The 18,773-nt window shown below is 36.1% G+C and overlaps 1 protein-coding gene across 5 annotated transcripts in view; it reads left to right on the forward strand.

Annotated features, from left to right (window-relative positions):
* The window catches only part of RSRC1 (arginine and serine rich coiled-coil 1), a 377,694-nt gene that overhangs the window by 349,798 nt on the left and 9,123 nt on the right, over positions 1-18,773 (forward strand). For all 5 annotated transcript variants that reach the window (XM_082687410.1, XM_082687409.1, XM_082687407.1 and 2 more), the window contains one exon: positions 12,936-13,042. In XM_082687410.1, coding sequence (XP_082543536.1) covers positions 12,936-13,042 — 107 coding nt within the window. The remainder of the gene's footprint in view (positions 1-12,935; positions 13,043-18,773) is intronic.

The raw sequence follows: 18,773 nt of genomic DNA on the forward strand, positions 1-18,773 counted from the left end.
CTGTCTGCCTCTCTGCCTACTTGTGTTCTTTCTCTCTCTGTCAAATAAATAAAGAAAAGAAAAGAAAAAGAAATTAATGTCTTCTGCTGTTCACTACCATTCTCCCTACCTCATCTCTGTTTAAAAGATCAAAATTGAGGGGCACTTGGGTGGCTCAGTCTGTTAAGCATCCAACTCTTGATTTCAGCTCAGGTCATGATCTTGGGGTCATGGAGTTGAATCCTGTGCCAGGCTCCATGCCAGCATAGAGCCTGCTTAAGATTCTTTCCTTCTCCCTCTGCCCGTCTCCCTCTTCTCTCTGTCTCTCTAAAATAGATAAAATCTTTTTTAAAAATATCAGAATTATATATAAATTTGAAAAGCATATAAAATAAGCATAAACAATCATAATTCATCATGTAAGGTTATCAGATTCAAAAGCCAAGGAGGCATCTGGTTCAATGAGAACCATATGGAATATGAAGTACAAAGACTTGGTTTCATATTCCAACTCTGCTTCTTTTGGTACCTCTTAAATGTTGAGAGTATCAAATGCTGTATTTGAAAAATGGGGATATTATTTATTACCAAAAATTATATCTGTTTCAGAATCAAAAAAGATGTCATTTCAACCAGAAATCTCCAGCACCTGGCAGATAAAGGCACTAAATACATATTGGTTGAATTAACGTCAATTTGTTTCTAAACCCCAGCATTTTTTTCAATGTGTTAAGGAAACTAAGGCACATGGGGCCACGGATTATTTTCTATAAGCTTATGAAGCCTAATACAAAATGTTTATAAGAAGAGGTCTTAGAACTCACAGCTTTGTATTGACAACTTAAATGTCCAAATACAATATGTTAGTTGCCTGTTTTCTTCTAAGATCATAAAGGAACAGATCACAAAACACTTGAGTTGAGGCTGTCTCACTTTTCCTGGCAGAGCAAGTCCCTTGGTAGAAAGAATCCCCTTAATTCCCCAGAATTAAGCCCCACTGCTTCTAGTCCATGTATAACTTTCTATTAAAGATGAAATCAAACAAAGAATAAGCCATGAGAAGAGACAGAAGATAATCTTATGTTAATGATTAAAAAAAAAAAAAACCATTTTTGTTTTGTTTTTGTTTTTGGTGGAAGATTTCTGAGCGCACTCTCTACTCCCTACCCCAGTACCCTGGTGTTAGTGGGAGGCAGCAGCTACGCAACTCTGAGAGGTGACTGGGCTGGCACCAACACCAGTGCTTCTGCTATTTTCCCATTAAGTTTTCTTCCCCCAATAAGTTTTATTTCATTAATCTTAATGCCACATATGCATGCTTTCTCTAGCTAGTGGGTGGCCAGAACACAACAACTTGCAAACAAAGGCTAAGGCATTACTGGGTTGATATAAGAGAGTTGCAGAGTTTTTATTGGTCTTATTTACTTTTTTTTTTTTTAATATCCTCTGGACCTAGGAGTGAGTATAACCAGTGCTTTTTGAGGACCATAAGGGGAGTAGAACTTCTGACTTTCCCCAGATTAGAGGAAGGAGTAGATTGCGTCTAGGTTCAGTGTTTGTGTCTGGAAATCTATCCTTTTACTAGTGTCATCCTCATATCAATTGATGCATCTGCTTTGCAAAATAGAAAACTATGGAGTTCTTAAATGCAATTGTAAACACACTTTTGGATAAACGGTTCTTTTATTTTTTTTTTTTAAGATTTTATTTATTTGACAGAGAGAAATCACAAGTAGTCGGAGAGGCAGGCAGAGAGAGAGAAAGGGAAGCAGGATGAGCTGAGCCTGAGAGCCCGATGCGGGACTCGATCCCAGGACCCTGAGATCATGACCTGAGCCAAAGGCAGCGGCTTAACCCACTGAGCCACCCAAGCACCCTTAAACGGTCCTTTTAATCTTTGAGTACTCTCTTCATTTTCAACTCATTCATTTCCAGGTTGCAACACAGTTTTCTTAAAAATAAGGATTTAAATATTAAACATTAACCCTAGGTAAAGAACTAAGGGGTTTTGGTATGCCATAGTTATTCTTTCTTTTTTTAGTAGTTGTTTGACCCTTAAATATGCATATAATAGTCAGCTGCTATTAATAGTCCTATCTCTCATTTGTTATAAAATTATAACTTTAATACAATGATGCATTACATCTTAATCATGTATTATTACATTTGAACCTGAACTATCATATGAATTTGTGAGATCTTATTTTTATATTAACATTTATATTTTATAAGGTATGTGGTGTGTGTGTATACATATATATATATTTGTTGTAGATACATTTGACTACATTTATATGTCCACAGAGATTTATAGAGAGGCATTAAAAAAACAAACAGGCATAGTCAGTCCTGGGTGTTCGTTATATATAAAGGTTATTTGGATGCAAAGATATAAAAGATAGAAGAACCTAGTAATTGCCTTTAAGATCAGAGCACAAAGCATTAGTTTGGATTTTACAAGGCCAGCCAGCAACAAAAGAGCAGTAATTTATGAGCTCAGCGTAAAAGAATAGCATAATTGCATTAAAAATTAATGCTAATGAACACTAAAATGGGGAAGGTGGTTATGATGAAAGTTTGTATTCATCTTCTCTGGTTTGAATGATGGCTAGTGGCTTGATTAATGGCTTAATTTCTATCAATTAGCGGGGAAAAATCTCCTGCGAGACAAGGGTAAATTGAGCATTGAATTACATATCTTGCTTTTGTGTGCTAAGAAAAAAGAGCTGCGTATCTCTGATATTAGCCACAGTGACAAATGTGGTGTGCCCCGCAATGTCTGCATTAGCTCTCCTGACAGGCAAGTTGTGTGTGGTTATGGGGTGTTTAGAGATGGCTGGCAGACAGCATTCACTGCAAGTTCCTTGGAAACAGACAACTCTTCCATCTCCAGAATTTTAATTAGAGTCAATAAGAATTCTAGAATGAAAATGGACAGCAAATAGCAATTTCACATTCTGTATTCTGCCCTCTTGATCTGGTATACCTTGAATTATATTCCTTTCTTCAGTCCTGTTAAAATAAGAAATCTCCAGTAGCTTTAGCCTTGTTGGCGTTATTATTTCTTACCACTGTGTTAAAGTAGATTTGACTACTCATGTTTGTTACACTTGAAAAAGCATAAGGCACTAGTCTATGCAGTAGGTTACACAGTGATTATTGGTTTAGCCAAATGTACAGAAGCCGTTCTAGTTTTTTTTGCAACAACAGTTGCTACGCAATAAATAAAGAACAGCTCTGAAGTGGTAATTTACTTGTCAGGTTGTTTTCAGGCTTAGGGGAAAGAATGCAGTTCTCTAAAAACTTATTTTTTAATACATTAATAAAGGTTTGGCGGATGTGACTTGCATAATTCTTTCAAAACTTTTTCAAGTATGTAAGCTTCTAAAAATACTATCTGTAACCTAGCTCAAGATAATGCCAGAAAACCGAGATAATACTTATGGCATCAAATAAAACATTAAAATACAGAATAAGAACAATCCCAAGAACACTTACTATTTCTAATAAATGGATGGGAAAGAGGGAAAAAATAATTTGTTTGGCAGGTGTGGGTAAAGAATTTATTTGACAAGGAATTAATGACTTGATCACAATGACTAGGTCCCCCATTTCTACCACCAGCTAGTTATGTGACCTTGACCATGTTACTTCACCTTAGTTTCTCATCTGTACAATGAGAATAATAATAGTACTATCTCTCATAGTTATGAGAGTTAACAGAGGTAATCCATATGTAGTGCTTTGTGCAGAGTGCCATACTGTAAGCTTCTGTTACTGCTGGGATTTTACTCCTTCTACCAGAACAGCTCATCCGGCCTTTTCAACAACCATTTAAATAAAAAATTAGCCTTTGTGACCTTCCTCACTGGAAAGGCATTCTAGGATATTCACAGACACTTAAGTAAAATACATTTGCTTTATAATCCCATTTCTTTATAACCACACAACTACTATTTTGGGGAGTTTGTGTTACTAGACACCATTAGGAAGAGGCAAGGCCTTTCCCATCTCTTGAGATTGGAGGCTGAGGGCCTTGTGTCTGGGGGAAACACTGCTCCCCCATTCAGCCTGCAGTGTTCAGTGAATCCGGGTGGATCCAGTGTCTTGGCAGCTGATAGAACTTTGGCCTTTTGTGCCTTCTCAAAGATGTGCATAGCCCTGTCATCTCTTCCAGTCTTCCCAGGCCTGCCACACCACAGGTGATGCCATGAGAGGTGGAGCTAAAGCCAGTATACCGGGCTGAAAAAAGGTTGCTAGCCTGAAACCATATGGCCAGAAATTGAAAAGTTTTTATGTAAACTTGTTAGGCAACTTCCATGTCTTTACTACTCTGACTAAATTAGCACTCAAGTACTATGTCTAGTCTGTCATTTATTAAGTGCTTTTAGTGTTTTCCTCACCCTGGGCTAGCACACGTATCATCTCCTACATTTTCTTGGCTTCCTTCACCTGCTTCTTCTCTCTACTGGATTCACCATGTCAGAGAAGATTTCCCTGCTCATCCCATCTGAAATAGCTCCCTTTCTCCTTTCTAGCCCTCTATGCTGCTCTGTTTTTCTTGATATTATATTGTTTATTTATGTGTTTATTATTTGTCTCTCCCATGAAGGTATAAGCTCCATGAGGAAAGAAACTCTTGTTTCTAAACTCCTGTTTGTAGAACAATGTCTAGTGCATTGAATGTGCTCCAGTACTTGAAAGGAGGAAAGGAGAGTTAGAAAGGAAGGGAGGGAACTAGAGAGTCAACCTCAGCTATTCCATGATGTTTATTCCCATTGCACAGAGAAGAAGACTGAGACCATTACAACTTGAACCACTTGCCCAGGGTTACAGAGTAAATAGCAGAGACAGGTTTAATCCAGACAGTCTGAGCCCAGAGCTATTAAAACTGCTTAAAGACACTTAATTTTTTAAGTTACAAAAACTTCTTATAATTTGACATCCCCCCCCAAGAAGTTTTATTTTTTTTAATGGTTACTTTAACATCCTTTCAGTTTTTCAACCAAAGTTTATTGACTGCTTACTAGGTAATAAAGCATATGACACTAAGTCCTGGAGTTGACACAAAAAGTTATGTTCCCTCCAGCTGGGGAAATGAAGCTTTCACTAATGAAGAGATTAGTATCAGTGCAAGGCAACATATGCTAAGAGCCAAATGAATTATGGAAGAGGCCCTTTTCTCACCGGTGGCAAAAGAAGGTAATAGGGAAGATTGAGAAAAGGTGAGAGCATTTTAGGTGAGAGGAGCTAAATGAGGTATTCTGTATGCATTTTTTTTAATAAAGCCTAGCTTGATACCCAGTTCACTTTCACTTATTAAAATGTTTCTCAGAAACTCTTCACTGGTACAGTCACATTAAAATTATTCCTGTTACTTAATTTGATACAGAAAGCAGTTTAATAAGATTAGTCTGTCTTGGACCTTATCCAAGAAGGGTTATTAGAAGTCTTCAGGAGCCTCATTGACATATATAACCTGGCCCATATATAACAGCTTCCAGAAGAGCAATAGACCAGCCACTTTCTACTTAAAAAGTTTTCTCATCTTTCTAATTATTTGTGGGTATCAGTTCTAGGAATTTTTGCCCAAGGATCTGGGTCCTATGAACAACCTTAAAATGTTTAGGTTAAATGAATTTCTAATATATGCTCTGCATGTTTTATGAAAAAATTTATTTAAAATGTACTGTTTTGAAGGGAAAAGAATGGCTGCATTTTGTTAAAATTTGTGTTCATGAGAAAGTGGTATAATGACTTTAGAATTTCAAGTAAGCTTAGTGGCTTTTTCCACGTAGGTTTTGTTTAGAGTTTACTGAATAACTACCTTTTTTTGTTTGTTTATTGGCCAAAGTCTGTTGTTTGCTTTTTTAAAAATTCTTACAACAGGACTTGAAAATGCTTTGCATTTCAAAGACTGTTTTGCTTTCAGTATCGATATATTACCATAAACGAATTTCATAGATGTACCCATTCTTAGCTAAAATTTGAGTCAATTTAAACTGAAAATAAGATATTCTTTTGTGTTATTCATGTATTTTTAGCAGTACTATTAGTATATAAACTTTTTTTTATTGGAAGAGTAGCATGAGTACCTCAGAAACTATGAAGCCAACTGACCCAGACTCTTTGTAACATAAAATGTATTTTAACTTTGGGGAAATTCATAAAATATTAATATTCAGAAGGAGTCAGTTGAAGATGAGATTTTCATGTGTAAGATACCTTTTCATGGAACTCATGTTGGCTGTTATCCCATGATTACATCTTGAGTAATAGTGCCATCTGCTGTTCTCAACTTAGCATTGCTGCCACTTTAGAGAGTGGCTTGTGTAATCTACAAATGGACTATAGAGTAAAATTTTGCCTTTTCAGATAAAAGGTTTATATTGGACCTTACCATCTTTACTCACTAATCTTAAATTTGTGTATCATTTGATAATTTTTTTCTAATTCTGTGAAAGTTGTGTCAAATTGTGTAAAATTGTCAAATATAACTTGAAGTGGTTGGTGAGCCTAATTTGTATAATATAACATCAACGTAACAAATAAAATGTTTGATTTTAATTTTTTATCACAAAAGGAGCAAAATGATTTTCCATGTGGTGTGTGTTTCCATGTGTGTGGTGAATTAGTATTGATTGTCTTTAGTCTGTAGTGACTTTGCTTTCTGACTCCGGTATTTTTTTTAACATGAAATATGTATCCCTTCTACTGAAATTTTACAAACTACCTATGAAAGTCATTTTATTTACCAGTAATGTGTTTATAAAATAGGATGAAATGCTAATATCTTTCCTTCATGTTTACCATGTTAATATCTAAAACATCCTATAATTTTGATTCTCTCGGTAACATTGTACCTTGTCTTTATTTTTACCTCACTGCTGGTGAATAAAGATACTTCGTATGCTAGGCATTCGTTCCAAGCATATAAATGATGAGTAGTTGTAATTCACATATCTCCTGTTCTTAAAATTGGTAAAGAATTTTTCAGTGACAAATTGGTATGTAAAACTTAAGAACCTGAATTTAAAGCAATTTATTGTATCTTATTGATGTGTTTTATTCTGCTTCCCAAAATGACAGGATTATATTCAAGACCTATATTTGCGGACATTGATATTTAAATTTTGAGTATGAAGCCCTTTAAAACATGTTTTATGCCTGTTTTCAAACAGCATGAAGATTAGCTATTTACAAGACTAAAAATGTAACTCTCCCGTGAATTCTTCAAATTTTAACTTAAATAACTCTCTCTTACTCTTTAATTTAAATATCACTGATAAAATGATATTTAAATAATATTGAAAGGTAAAAGCTACGTTGGTTTATTTTCATATTGTAAGTCAGGCAAACTGGTTTTCTCTTAGCTGCCCTGTCACTTTGTTAGGCCTGAAGTGATCTTTAAAGAAACACAAAGATAACGTTCTGGTTTTCTCTAATCTTTTTCCTTCCTTCCTTTATAATTTCTCCAATGCTATTTTGTTAAACATACTGGCCCTTGGGCCAGCTTCTGTGATAATACTTTTATTTGTATTAGGAGCTAGTTGTACGTCTATATTTGAAGCTGCAAACACTATAAGCTTTAGACATCAAGTACTATTTGTGAGCTCACCTCTGACTTTTAATACTAATGATGTGCTTTGTAAATCCAAATGAGAGAATATGTTAGAGAAAAAACCCAAGGCTTCAAATAGTTGATATATATGAGACATCATCCTGAAGTTTGAAATACTGTCTTTTGATTGGGAATTAACGATGGTGAAATAATAGTGAGATTAACTAAGACCTATACAAACAAGTGTATTTTCACATTGACAAATTAAAGTTGGATCACATGGAATGGTACCCATTATGACTTTTCTCTGCTATATTAACACTATTATACATGCAAGTAATAAAAATATCATCCACTGGAATATATATGTTCATATTAATAAATTAGCTGGGCAAAGAATCTCCTCATTTGATAAGCTCAGTATATTGTATAATTAAAATGCACAGGAGCTTTTATTCTAAAGCATGTGGAGCTATTTGCTCAACCATGACAGTGACAGTACTTTCTTTTATGTTGCAAATATAGTCTTCTTAATTGGGAGTGTGGGCTTTAGCAGCTATTACTTCCAAACATTCCATGCATTATTTTTCACAGGAGAAATGACTGGTTAGAGCTGTCAGGGACACATTTCCAGAAGACTATCTTTCCCTGAAATAAACTAGAGGTTGCATAATTTCGTATAATTACAATTTACAATTGGCCAAAAGTTGAAACAAAGATTTTTCATAAATAGTTAATTTTTATTGAAATTATTAAACCAAATTTCTTTTCATACTCTTTGTAACACTTAGTATTTTCTGTTTAGATCTGTAGGGATATAGAAATTACTTTGATGCAAACAACTACCTTATTGTCAAACCACTTTTTATGGTTGTTTCTTAGGATATAAATCTAGTTATTGTCCAGAAAGTCTAAAATCCGCCAAATTTTTAGGTGTTTGTTGAATATACAGGAGCTCCTAATTCAGCTATGTATTCATATCAGCTTAGAGCAAGAGTTTAAACAGAGTGTGTGAATCATAAATGTTACATTTTTCCTGCGGAGCCTAGCTTGTGAAAAAAAAAAGAAAAATATGAAACAATACATTTCTTAAAGCACTAATTGGAAAAGCAAAAGACTGAAAACAACTCAAATGTCCACCAATAGGGCATTGGTAGGGGAAAAAAATCATAAAACAGATAACTATACAGCTGTAAAATAGAATGGGAAAGTCTCTGTACTAGGGTGGAATTATATTAAAGACATAATGTGTAGTATGTTAATTTTGTGTAAGAAAGAAGTAAATATGTATACTTATATTTTCAGAAAGAAAAAAAGGAAGGATAAAAACCAAAATCTAATAAAACTGGTTACCTGTGGATTGGAGGAAGACCTGAGAGAATGGGATAGGAAAGGAAACTTAGACTTCTCTGAATGATATTTTACATTTTGACTTTGGAATCATGTGTTTTATGCAACTAAAAAATAATATTAAAGACAAGAAATAACAATTGTTGTCAAGGACATGGAGATAAAGGAACCCTTGTGTACTGTGGGAATGTTAGCTGGTGCAGCCACTCTGGAAAACAGTATGAAGTTCCTCAAAAAGTTAAAAATAGAAATATCACATGGTCCAGTAATTCCATAATTCCACTACTAGGCATTACCCAAAGAAAACAAAAACATAAATTCAGAAAGATAATATGCACCCCTATGTCTTTTGCAGCATTATTTACAATAGCCAAGATATGGAAGCAACCTCAGTGTCCATGGACAGGCGAATGGGCAAAGATGTGGGGTGTGTACATACATACACACAGACACACTGGAATATTACACAGCCATTAAAAGGAAGAGATCTTGCCATTTGCAACAACATAGATGGACCTAGAGACTATTTAAGGGAAATAAGTCAGAAAAAGGAAAATACCATATGATTTCACTTATATGTGGAATCTAAAAAAACAAAACAAATGAATAACAAAAAGCAGATTCAGATTTGTATTCTATAAATACAGAGAATAAACTGCCAGTTGCCAGAGGAGAGAGGGGTTGGGAGATGGGCAAAATGAGTGAAGGGAAATGAGAGGTACAGGCTTCCAGTAATGTAATGAGTAAGTCTTGAGAACAAAAGGTATAGTATAGAGAATATAATCAATGGTATCATGATAGTATTTTATTATGATAGTAGCTACACTTGTGGTGACCATAGTATATAACATATAATTACATCTAGTAGTATATAACATGTAATAACATATGAATTACTATGTTGTATATCTGAAACTAATGTAACATTATGTGTCAACTATACTCAAATAAAAAATACTAATATTAGGGAGATCTAGGTAGCTCAATTGGTTGAGCATCTGCCTTCAGTCTGCCTGGGGTCATGGGATCATGTCCCACATTGGGCTCCGTGCTGAGTGGGGAGCCTGCTTCTCCCTCTCCCGGCGCTTCCCCCTACTTGTGCCCTCTCTCTTTCTCTCTGACATATAAATAAGTTAAATATTTTAAAAATTTATTAATATTAATCACAAGAACAATAAAACAGAAAGCAAGAACTCCATAAAAAATGAATTAAAATAAATTGAACCTAGCTATGTATCTTGTTGGTAGCCTAAATACATGGAGAATTATTTCAGGTAACTCTAGAGTATACAGTTTTGACATTTCATCAGTGGAATAATTCCTAACATCAAAAAGAATCAAAAAGAGGGGCACCTGGGTGGCTCAGTGGGTTAAAACCTCTGCCTTTGGCTCAGGTCATGATCTCGGGGTCCTGGGATCGAGCCCCACGTCGGGCTCTCTGCTTGGCAGGGAGCCTGCTTCCTCCTCTCTCTCTGCCTGCCTCCCTGCCTACTTGTGATCTCTGTCTGTCAAATAAATAAATAAAATCTTTTAAAAAAATCATAAAGAAATTTTAAACTGTATTAATTCATCTTGTTAATCGTGATATTAATCTTTTTACTTTGAAACTAATACATACTCAACTCTTATATTAAGAGAAACAACTAACAGTGCCTGAGTGGCTCAGTGGGTTAAGTGTCTGCCTTTAGCTCAGGTCATGATCTCAGGATCCTGGGATCGAGCCCCACATCAGGCTCTCTGCTCAGTGGGGAGCCTGCTTCCCCCTCTCTGCTTGCCTCTCTGCCTACTTATGATCTCCTCCTCTCTGTGACAAATCTTTAAGAAAAAAGAGAGAGAGAGAGAGAAACAACTAATACTTTTGATCATATCATTAAGACTTAAGTTTTTTTTTTAAAGATTTTATGTATTTATTTGACACAGAGAGAGATCATAGGTAGGCAGAGCAGCAGGCAGAGAGAAGGGGAAGCAGGCTCCCCGCTGAGCAGAGAGCCCGATGCGGGACTCAATCCCAGGACCCTGAGATCATGACCCAAGCTGAAGTCAGAGGCCCAACCCACTGAGCCACCCAGGTGCCCCAAGACTTAAGAGTTTGAAAGTGAGAGAAAAGACAAAGATATATAAAATCAGAGACCTTAAAAGTCCTCTAATCTTTAATTTGATTGCTAATATCAGCATGAACTCATATCACTTTTTTTTTCCTTAAAGTATGCATTTCCTGTCCTACCCACTGAAAAAGCTGAGAAGCAGTGACAATCCAGGAACAGTGAACACCCCTGGTGCCCCAGTTACTGTCTTTAAATAAATATCATTTCCCACTCAAAGGAGTCCGAGCCCTTTGGAGAAATGGCTAAGTTGAGGTCTCAGGCAGGAACTGTGCAAGATGAGCCTAGAACATCTTCTCACCCCTTTACTATAAGCAGTCATATCAAAAGGATGAAGGACCAACTTCAGGAGGTCCCCACTGCCCAAAGGTAGAATAACTGAGCAACAAAATATGAAAATGATTACATACAATAAAATATATTAAGCATATAAATATTCAAGAACTCATAATGCTTACCTCTGGATCACAATCGACAAGTAAAGGGGAAAATTAAACATTTATTCTACCTTTCCTGTACAGACTACTTCACAGTCAGTAAGGGAAGTTCTTCATAACAGAGAAATCAGAGCTAATAAATGCAGGGAGAATAATAGAATTAGAAAAATCACCCATTTTGCAACATCTCATGAAATGATGGATCTAATCAACAAACATTAATGTCTGCTGAAAACAATAAGTGAGAGGTTGGTGAAGAACTTTATAATAGAGTCAGGCCAACATCACCTTAGACCCACTGATCAATTTTAACATCCTTAAAATTGGGAGAAACACATCCCAATACAGTGTAATGAGAATTACACATCACCTATGATGTATCCTTGACCAAAAGAAATTGAACCTGAAGTAATCCAGCCTCTAGATCTAATTATTGGTTTAAATGAAATTTGAGGAATAGAGGAACATGTTAAATGACATCATGAGAATAAAATCAGCCAGATCTAGAATGTAGAAAATTTTCAAATGTGAATAATCTATTCCCTTCAATAAATAAATGGCAATGGAAGGGACAAACTGAAGACAGTCAGTCATTAAAAGGGATTTAAGATACTTATCAACAAGGTCTAAGGTATGGACCTTGTTTGGATCCTGTTTCAAACAAACTATTTGTAAAAAAGACTTTTGTTTTAGACAATCAGTGAAAATTAAACATGAACTGTATAAGATGATATTAAGGCATTATTCATAATATTATCAGATGTGAAGATGGTATTGTAATTATATTACTGTTTGGTTTTTTTAAGTCTTTATCTGAAATTCCTACTAAATATTTAGGGGTGATACAGTACGATATCTGGAAGTTACTTTTGAGTACTCCAGGTCTACCCAAGAAAATGAAGTGAGGGGCAACTGGGTGGCTCATTGGTTAAGCATCTGCCTCATGATCCCAGGGTCCTGGGATTGAGCCCCTTGTGCTCCCCGCTCAGCGGAGCCTGCTTTCTCCCTCTTCCTCCGCCTGCCGCTCTGTCTACTTGCGCTCTCTTTGTCAAATAAATAAAATCTTAAAAAAAAAAAAATGAAGTGAGGATGAATAAATATGAAGTAACAGAGTTCCTGACTATAGAAGCCAGGTGATAGGTGCAAATGGATTCATTGTGCTAATTCCTTTTATATGTATTTCCATGATAATTTTTTTTTTATATTTAAGGCCCTCCCCCAAGATTAGCCCAGATTAGCTTGGATCGTTATAACATTGCTTTCTCAGCAATGTGTTATTAGGTTTTAGGTGAGAGCCTTCTTGGTGTGTAGGAATGTGATATTTGTGGATCTCAAGAGGAAAGTGTTTTTTTTGTTAGAGCGTAACTATAACATCTTTTCATCCAGTTAAATTCCAGAAGTCATAAAAATTACTTCATAGAAAGAAAGAAGCTTGCTTAGAATAGTGTTGTTAACAAGCTTACACACCAAAATATACTGACATTATACCCCCCCTTTTTTTTTTAGACCAAGCCACCCTGGTCGAACAAGTAAAAAGAGTAAAAGAAATTGAAGCCATTGAAAGTGATTCTTTTGTTCAGCAGACATTCAGATCAAGTAAAGAAGTCAAAAAGGTAAGTTTTCATCCAGACATTATGAATAAGCCTTTAGATTCCCACTGAGGAGATGCTTTATTAATGGATTTTACTTAAATGTAAGTGCTTCTTCTAACAGATAGATGAAGTAGGGTGAGCGAGTGTCAGCGTGTTATTGAGAGAGAGAGAATGAATCAGTGAGAAGCAGTTCAAGTTTAACTTGTAAAAATATATCTGATGCCATTTTTATTTTAAAATTCACTGAGAAGACAAAGTAAAATGTCAACAGTTCTAAAGCAGTAATATGCATTTCATGAACATATAGTTTTCTTTTCAAGTGTCTGCATCGACTTTTTGAATTGACACTGCTAGAGAAAAGTTAGAAGAGAGCTTTAACAATCAGATTATTACCCAAATAGTAACACGTATCTACACTCTTTGCCCAGATGGGTATCACTTATTCAGCTCCAAAACTCAAAAGGAGTTTTGATTGGCATTTTATTTCTGTTGAATATTGCATATATTCTTTCAGTTATTATCAGGGCCGCCTTAAGGAATCTGTTCCTTTAGTCAGAAAAGGCATTTCACTGTAATCTGCATGTATTCTTTAATAACATGCATGTAATGAAGACATGGTATTATTACCACTTATTCAAAAATATTCTGTATCTGTAAATGAATTAATGACTGTAAAATATCCTGCTGACAAATTTATCTTAATTCATCTATTTTTTTTCTCTGATACTAGATATTTAAGTAGTTGTAAGCCTGAAGGTATGACATACATGTTTGTAAATATCCATTCTTAGCCCCTTAAGATCAAGTTTTTCAAGATGGAGTTATCTGCTTAAGGTTCATATTATTTCTTTTCACACGTGATCCCAAAGTCATCCTCCGCCCACATTGTCCCAATACAGATTCTGCCCACAAGTACAAGGAGATGTCTGCCTCTCACACCCTGGTTAACTCCAAGTCCTTTTTCCCATTTACTGACCTGATAGGTAGCCAGGCAAAAATTGACCTTCTGTTTTTCTATTAGCATTTCTTTTATTGCTAGTGACATGAACATCTTTTCAGTTACCATACACATTTTAAATCTTCCTGGAGAGGTGACTTGAGCATGTGCTGCGTGCCTGGGTGCACAGCACCAGCCAGCCCTGGTTAGCCGTGGTCCCCGCCTCCATTTGCCAATTTCATTTGAACTTTTTGTAGTGTACCACCACGACTCCTATAAAATGGTGGAACTGTAAAATGGACATCCATAAGTATAGTTGCTCATTTTATTTAATACCTTACTCTTGAATATCTTACATATTTAAAGGTCATTCATATGTCCTAAAAGAATTGTAATATTTGTTTTCTGAGGTTCACCCTGACTTCCCAGGTCTCAGTGGACTCACTGAAGATAAACGGCATTTTCTTTCTGTGGAAATACTTATTCCTCTCTAGTTACTATACCAGGTTTTCCACTAAACAACCTTTCCCCTTTTGATAGTAATTATTAATAATAAACTTATTTGGGGACGCCTGGGTGGCTCAGTCAGTTAAGCGGCTGCTTCCAGCTCAGGTCATGATCTCAGTGCCCTGGGATTGAGTCCAGGTCTGGCTCTTTGCTCAGCAAGGAGTCTGCTTCTCCCTCTACCCTTTCCTCCACCCCACTCGTGATCTCTCTCATACTCTCTCAAATAAATGAAATCTTTTTAAAAAATTATTTTAAAAAATAATAATAAACTTATTTTTAATTCAATTATTTTCCCTCCAAGATACTGGCAGCTCTTCCAATAGCAAGCAAATTGCTAGCGAAACCAGCAATGAGCAAGGAAATTGATCAGAAGTGTACCTGATATAGAGGAAAGAGGGTGGAACTTAGGACTCAAGGGGAGAGTTTGAATTTTAACTTGCAAACTTCCTGCCATGATTTATGGTCTTTAGCAAGTTTCTCAACCTCTTCAGTCCTCAGTTTCCAAATTCATAAAATAGAACCAAAAACACCTACGTTTTGGAGTTATTGAGGAATAAATATAATGAGTATCAAATATCTAACCTGGCTCTTGATCCAATAAATGCTTATTTTTAGATAACATACTCTAGTATCTAAATTGTTTTATATCTACGTACATTCTGTAACTAAGCAGTGCTTAAAAACTTCTACTGTAGGTGCTCATTCTGTCTTAAGTAGCAACACCTCACCCAATTTACATTTTTTAATCTTCCCCAAGTTTCCATGCTCACCAGTAAGGCAGACCTCTTGCTGAAAAACACAGAAAATCTTTAGATCTGATTTTACCTTTAAAGTCTTTTGAAAAGTGTTAATGTAATAATATCAGTATATTTCCATTTCAGAATAATGTTTTCACCTCACTGCAGCCACTAGAAAAGTTTTAAAAGATTATTTCCCATAACATCTGAAGGTTATTTATCTTAAGCTAACTGACTAAATCCAAGGGAAAAAGTCTTCTTCCTAAATCTCTAACTAAACCCAGTATAGTTAAATGGCTTTCCATCAGACCAGTATAAAGGAATTTCACCTATATCTCTGATCAAAGGGATCATCATTATTAATTATTTTAATAATTAGTTTCTGTTTTAGTTTTCATTGCCAATTTGGAATTTTCTCTCACCTTCAGTATAGCTTTTCTTGCACTTCTAATTCAGATGCCACCATAAGGGATAGGGAAGACTAAGATGAAATAGGGGCCTCCTGGGGCACCTGGGTGGCTCAGTTGGTTAAGCATCTGACTCTTGATTTCAGCTCAAGTCATGATCTCAGGGTCATGAAATCAAGCCCCACATAGGGCTCCATGCTCATCAGGGAGTCTGAGATTCTCTCTCTCTTTGCCTCTGCCTCTCCCACCTCGAACGTGCTCTCTCTCTCTCTAAAATAAATAAATAAATCCTCCCAGTTTCAAAAGGAACATTCATGAATCTGTGTGAGAGCAACTCATCTACTGTTTTAGCTGTCTTTTGAAAGAGGTGCCCCTGAACAATAATTCACACAAAGAAATAAAATCAATTCTGGAAAGTCTTGAGCTGGCTAGTGTGATGGAGAAGCAAACGCAGCCTAGAAATACTAATGCAGCACTGTGAGCTGGGCCACTTAAAAATGTATTTAATTAGGGACACCTGGGTGGCTCAGTGAGTTAAAGCCTCTGCCTTCAGCTCAGGTCATGATCTCAGGGTCCTGGGATCAAGCCCCACATCGGGCTCTGCTCAGCAGGGAGCCTGCTTCCCTTCCTCTCCCTCTGTCTCTCTGCCTGCTTGTGATCTCTGTCTTTCAAATAAATAAATTAATTAATTTTTAAAAATGTATTTAATTAAAATATTTTACCAACATCTTTATTTCTTTCCTCTAAAATTAAAACCAAATAAAAATAAATCTTGGGTTTAGCCGTTGGGAAGCAGTGGTCAAAAACATGAGATGTAGGGTCAGACAGAAGTGGGGTCAGGTCTGATTCTGCCATTGACTGGCTGTGTGTCCTTAAACCACATGAGAACCCCATGGCTCTCTTATCTTAAAAGGAGGTAATAGCCCTAGCAGAAGTTTTTTATAAGGATGAGCAAGATACTTTACATAAAACAGTTAGCCAAGTGCCTGACACTCAGGAAATAAAAGCTGTTATTATTCTTTCTCTCCCTGCTTCTGTTCCACCTCTTCCTCTTCCTGAATGCTGAGGGCTGCATTTGGCTATAGCGTTCTTTTTTTTTTTTTCTTTTTTTAAGATTTTATTCATTTATTTGACAGACAGAGATCACAGTGGGCAGAGAGGCAGGCAGAGAGAGTGTGTGGGAGAAGCAGGCTCCCCGCTGAGCAGAGAGCTCAATACGGGGCTCTATCCCAGGTGCCCCTGGCTATGGCGTTCTTAAAAGGTATTGGAGATGCAAAGATTCTCATTTTGGTTAGGTCACAGCTTGTTTTATGCAATTTTTTATGGTTTATAGACCCTAAAATTCTCATTGGAGCCTTGGTGACCTATTGTATTACTAAGCAAATAATTAAAAAATTTACTTCACAGCTTACGTAGTAGCTTACTGGTTCAGTGTACAGACAGAAGCTTCGGGCCAGTTTGTTTCAACACAGCATTCAGAAACATTAAAACACTAACCAAATGATGTAAAACAATGTTGTAACATAGCCCCACTTTGTTTTTTAATATTTAAATAATTTAAAGTGATGAAAATAATAATGGCTATCATTAATGCTAGACATTTAACATATTTATCTAAAATCCCAGTAACCTTTATTTAACACTAAGCAAGCTAAGGCTCAACAAATTTTAGAACCCATGGTCAAAGTACTAATAAATGACAAGAAAGAACATTCACACAAAATTGATTCAACCCCAGACCCCATGTTTGTTTTTAGTCATTCGGTGTCATAATTGTGAACTCAGTGCACATTCCTATTGACGTATAAAGCATGCATGCATTCACTAATGGGGGAATATGCTTTAAAATAAAAATGGCATTTACCTTAGTGAATGTACAACAGTCTAAAGTATTAGCCATCCAACACTGGACTTTTGTTAGTCACTGCATTTCAAAATGATCAGAAAAGCAGTGATGGGCCAACAGTGAATAAATTTACACTCAACTGTAATATAAAACAGAAGGCCAATTTATTAGTTTAGAAAATGATATCCCTTTCCAGTTTCTAAAATGTCTGTGTCTGCAATATAAGGTAGCAATTCAGGATGCCCAAGAAGCTGAATTATTTATCAGGAGATTACTTAGCAAAGGGAGGTAAATTATCTTAAGGACCATTTCATCCAGATCATGGGGAGATAGGGGCTATCCCTGATGCATAGCAAAGTCTAACTCTCTTGAGGACTAAGTTACTGATGACCCAGGTTTCAACATCTTTCTCTTCTGGATAGCTCTATGTACATTGGCATAAAGTTTGTATCCCTGAAAAAGGCTTCTCTGTACTCACAACCTCTTCAACTGATAGTCTTCACCAGTGTGAATTCCACTAATTAAGCTAAAGAGCTGTTACCAGAAAGTGGCTATTACCAACAACATTCTAGACATTGTGTCTCTGTCAACACATATCGATTTAACAGGTTAACTCTCTGCAATCATCTCTCTCTTGTGTGAGTAGATAATCTGATAGCCTCTGCTAGATCATCAGCTTCAGGAACCAAGATGCAGTTTGTTTCCAAACTGCTGTCGCAGACAAGCTTATTGCCAGTAATTCAACCCTGAAATGGTTGTCGCTGGCAGATGTTCAGAAAGAGGGTAAATAACCTTAAGCAGCAGGGTCTAACTTACTCTTTTTTCCTTGGAAGTCTGTTTTAAAACAAGTTTTCCAATCCAAACCACCAGGTGGCAGTGCTACTCAAAGCCAGATACTTCATAGTGGCTCTGTTGAGGTTTTTTGTTGTTGTTGAGTTTTTTTTATAGTCGAAATTTCTCCAGCAGTTTTCCTCACTTAAAGAAGTAATTGATGATTCTTGTCATATATTTTTTAACTACCCATTTAAATAATAACTTCCATGCTCTGATCCTAATCTCTGAAAACTTTACCTGAAATGTTTATAAGCACTTCTGAAAGAAAATGTTAATGTACTGTAGGTAAAAACAAAATGAGATCAGTTCACTGATATAAGAGAACGTTACCTCTGCCACCTGAATATGTGTGATCCACATCTTTGACAACAAGAATAACAGCACTCCACAATTCTTCGAGGCAGTTCAATACCGCCAGTCTAAGCCCCATCAAAGCACAGCTAAGACAGGCAGAATGACATGCTCCTCTATTCTCTGATTGTAG

The sequence above is a fragment of the Mustela nivalis genome (genome assembly GCF_964662115.1).
Source record: "Mustela nivalis genome assembly, chromosome: 1".
NCBI lineage: Eukaryota > Metazoa > Chordata > Mammalia > Carnivora > Mustelidae > Mustela > Mustela nivalis.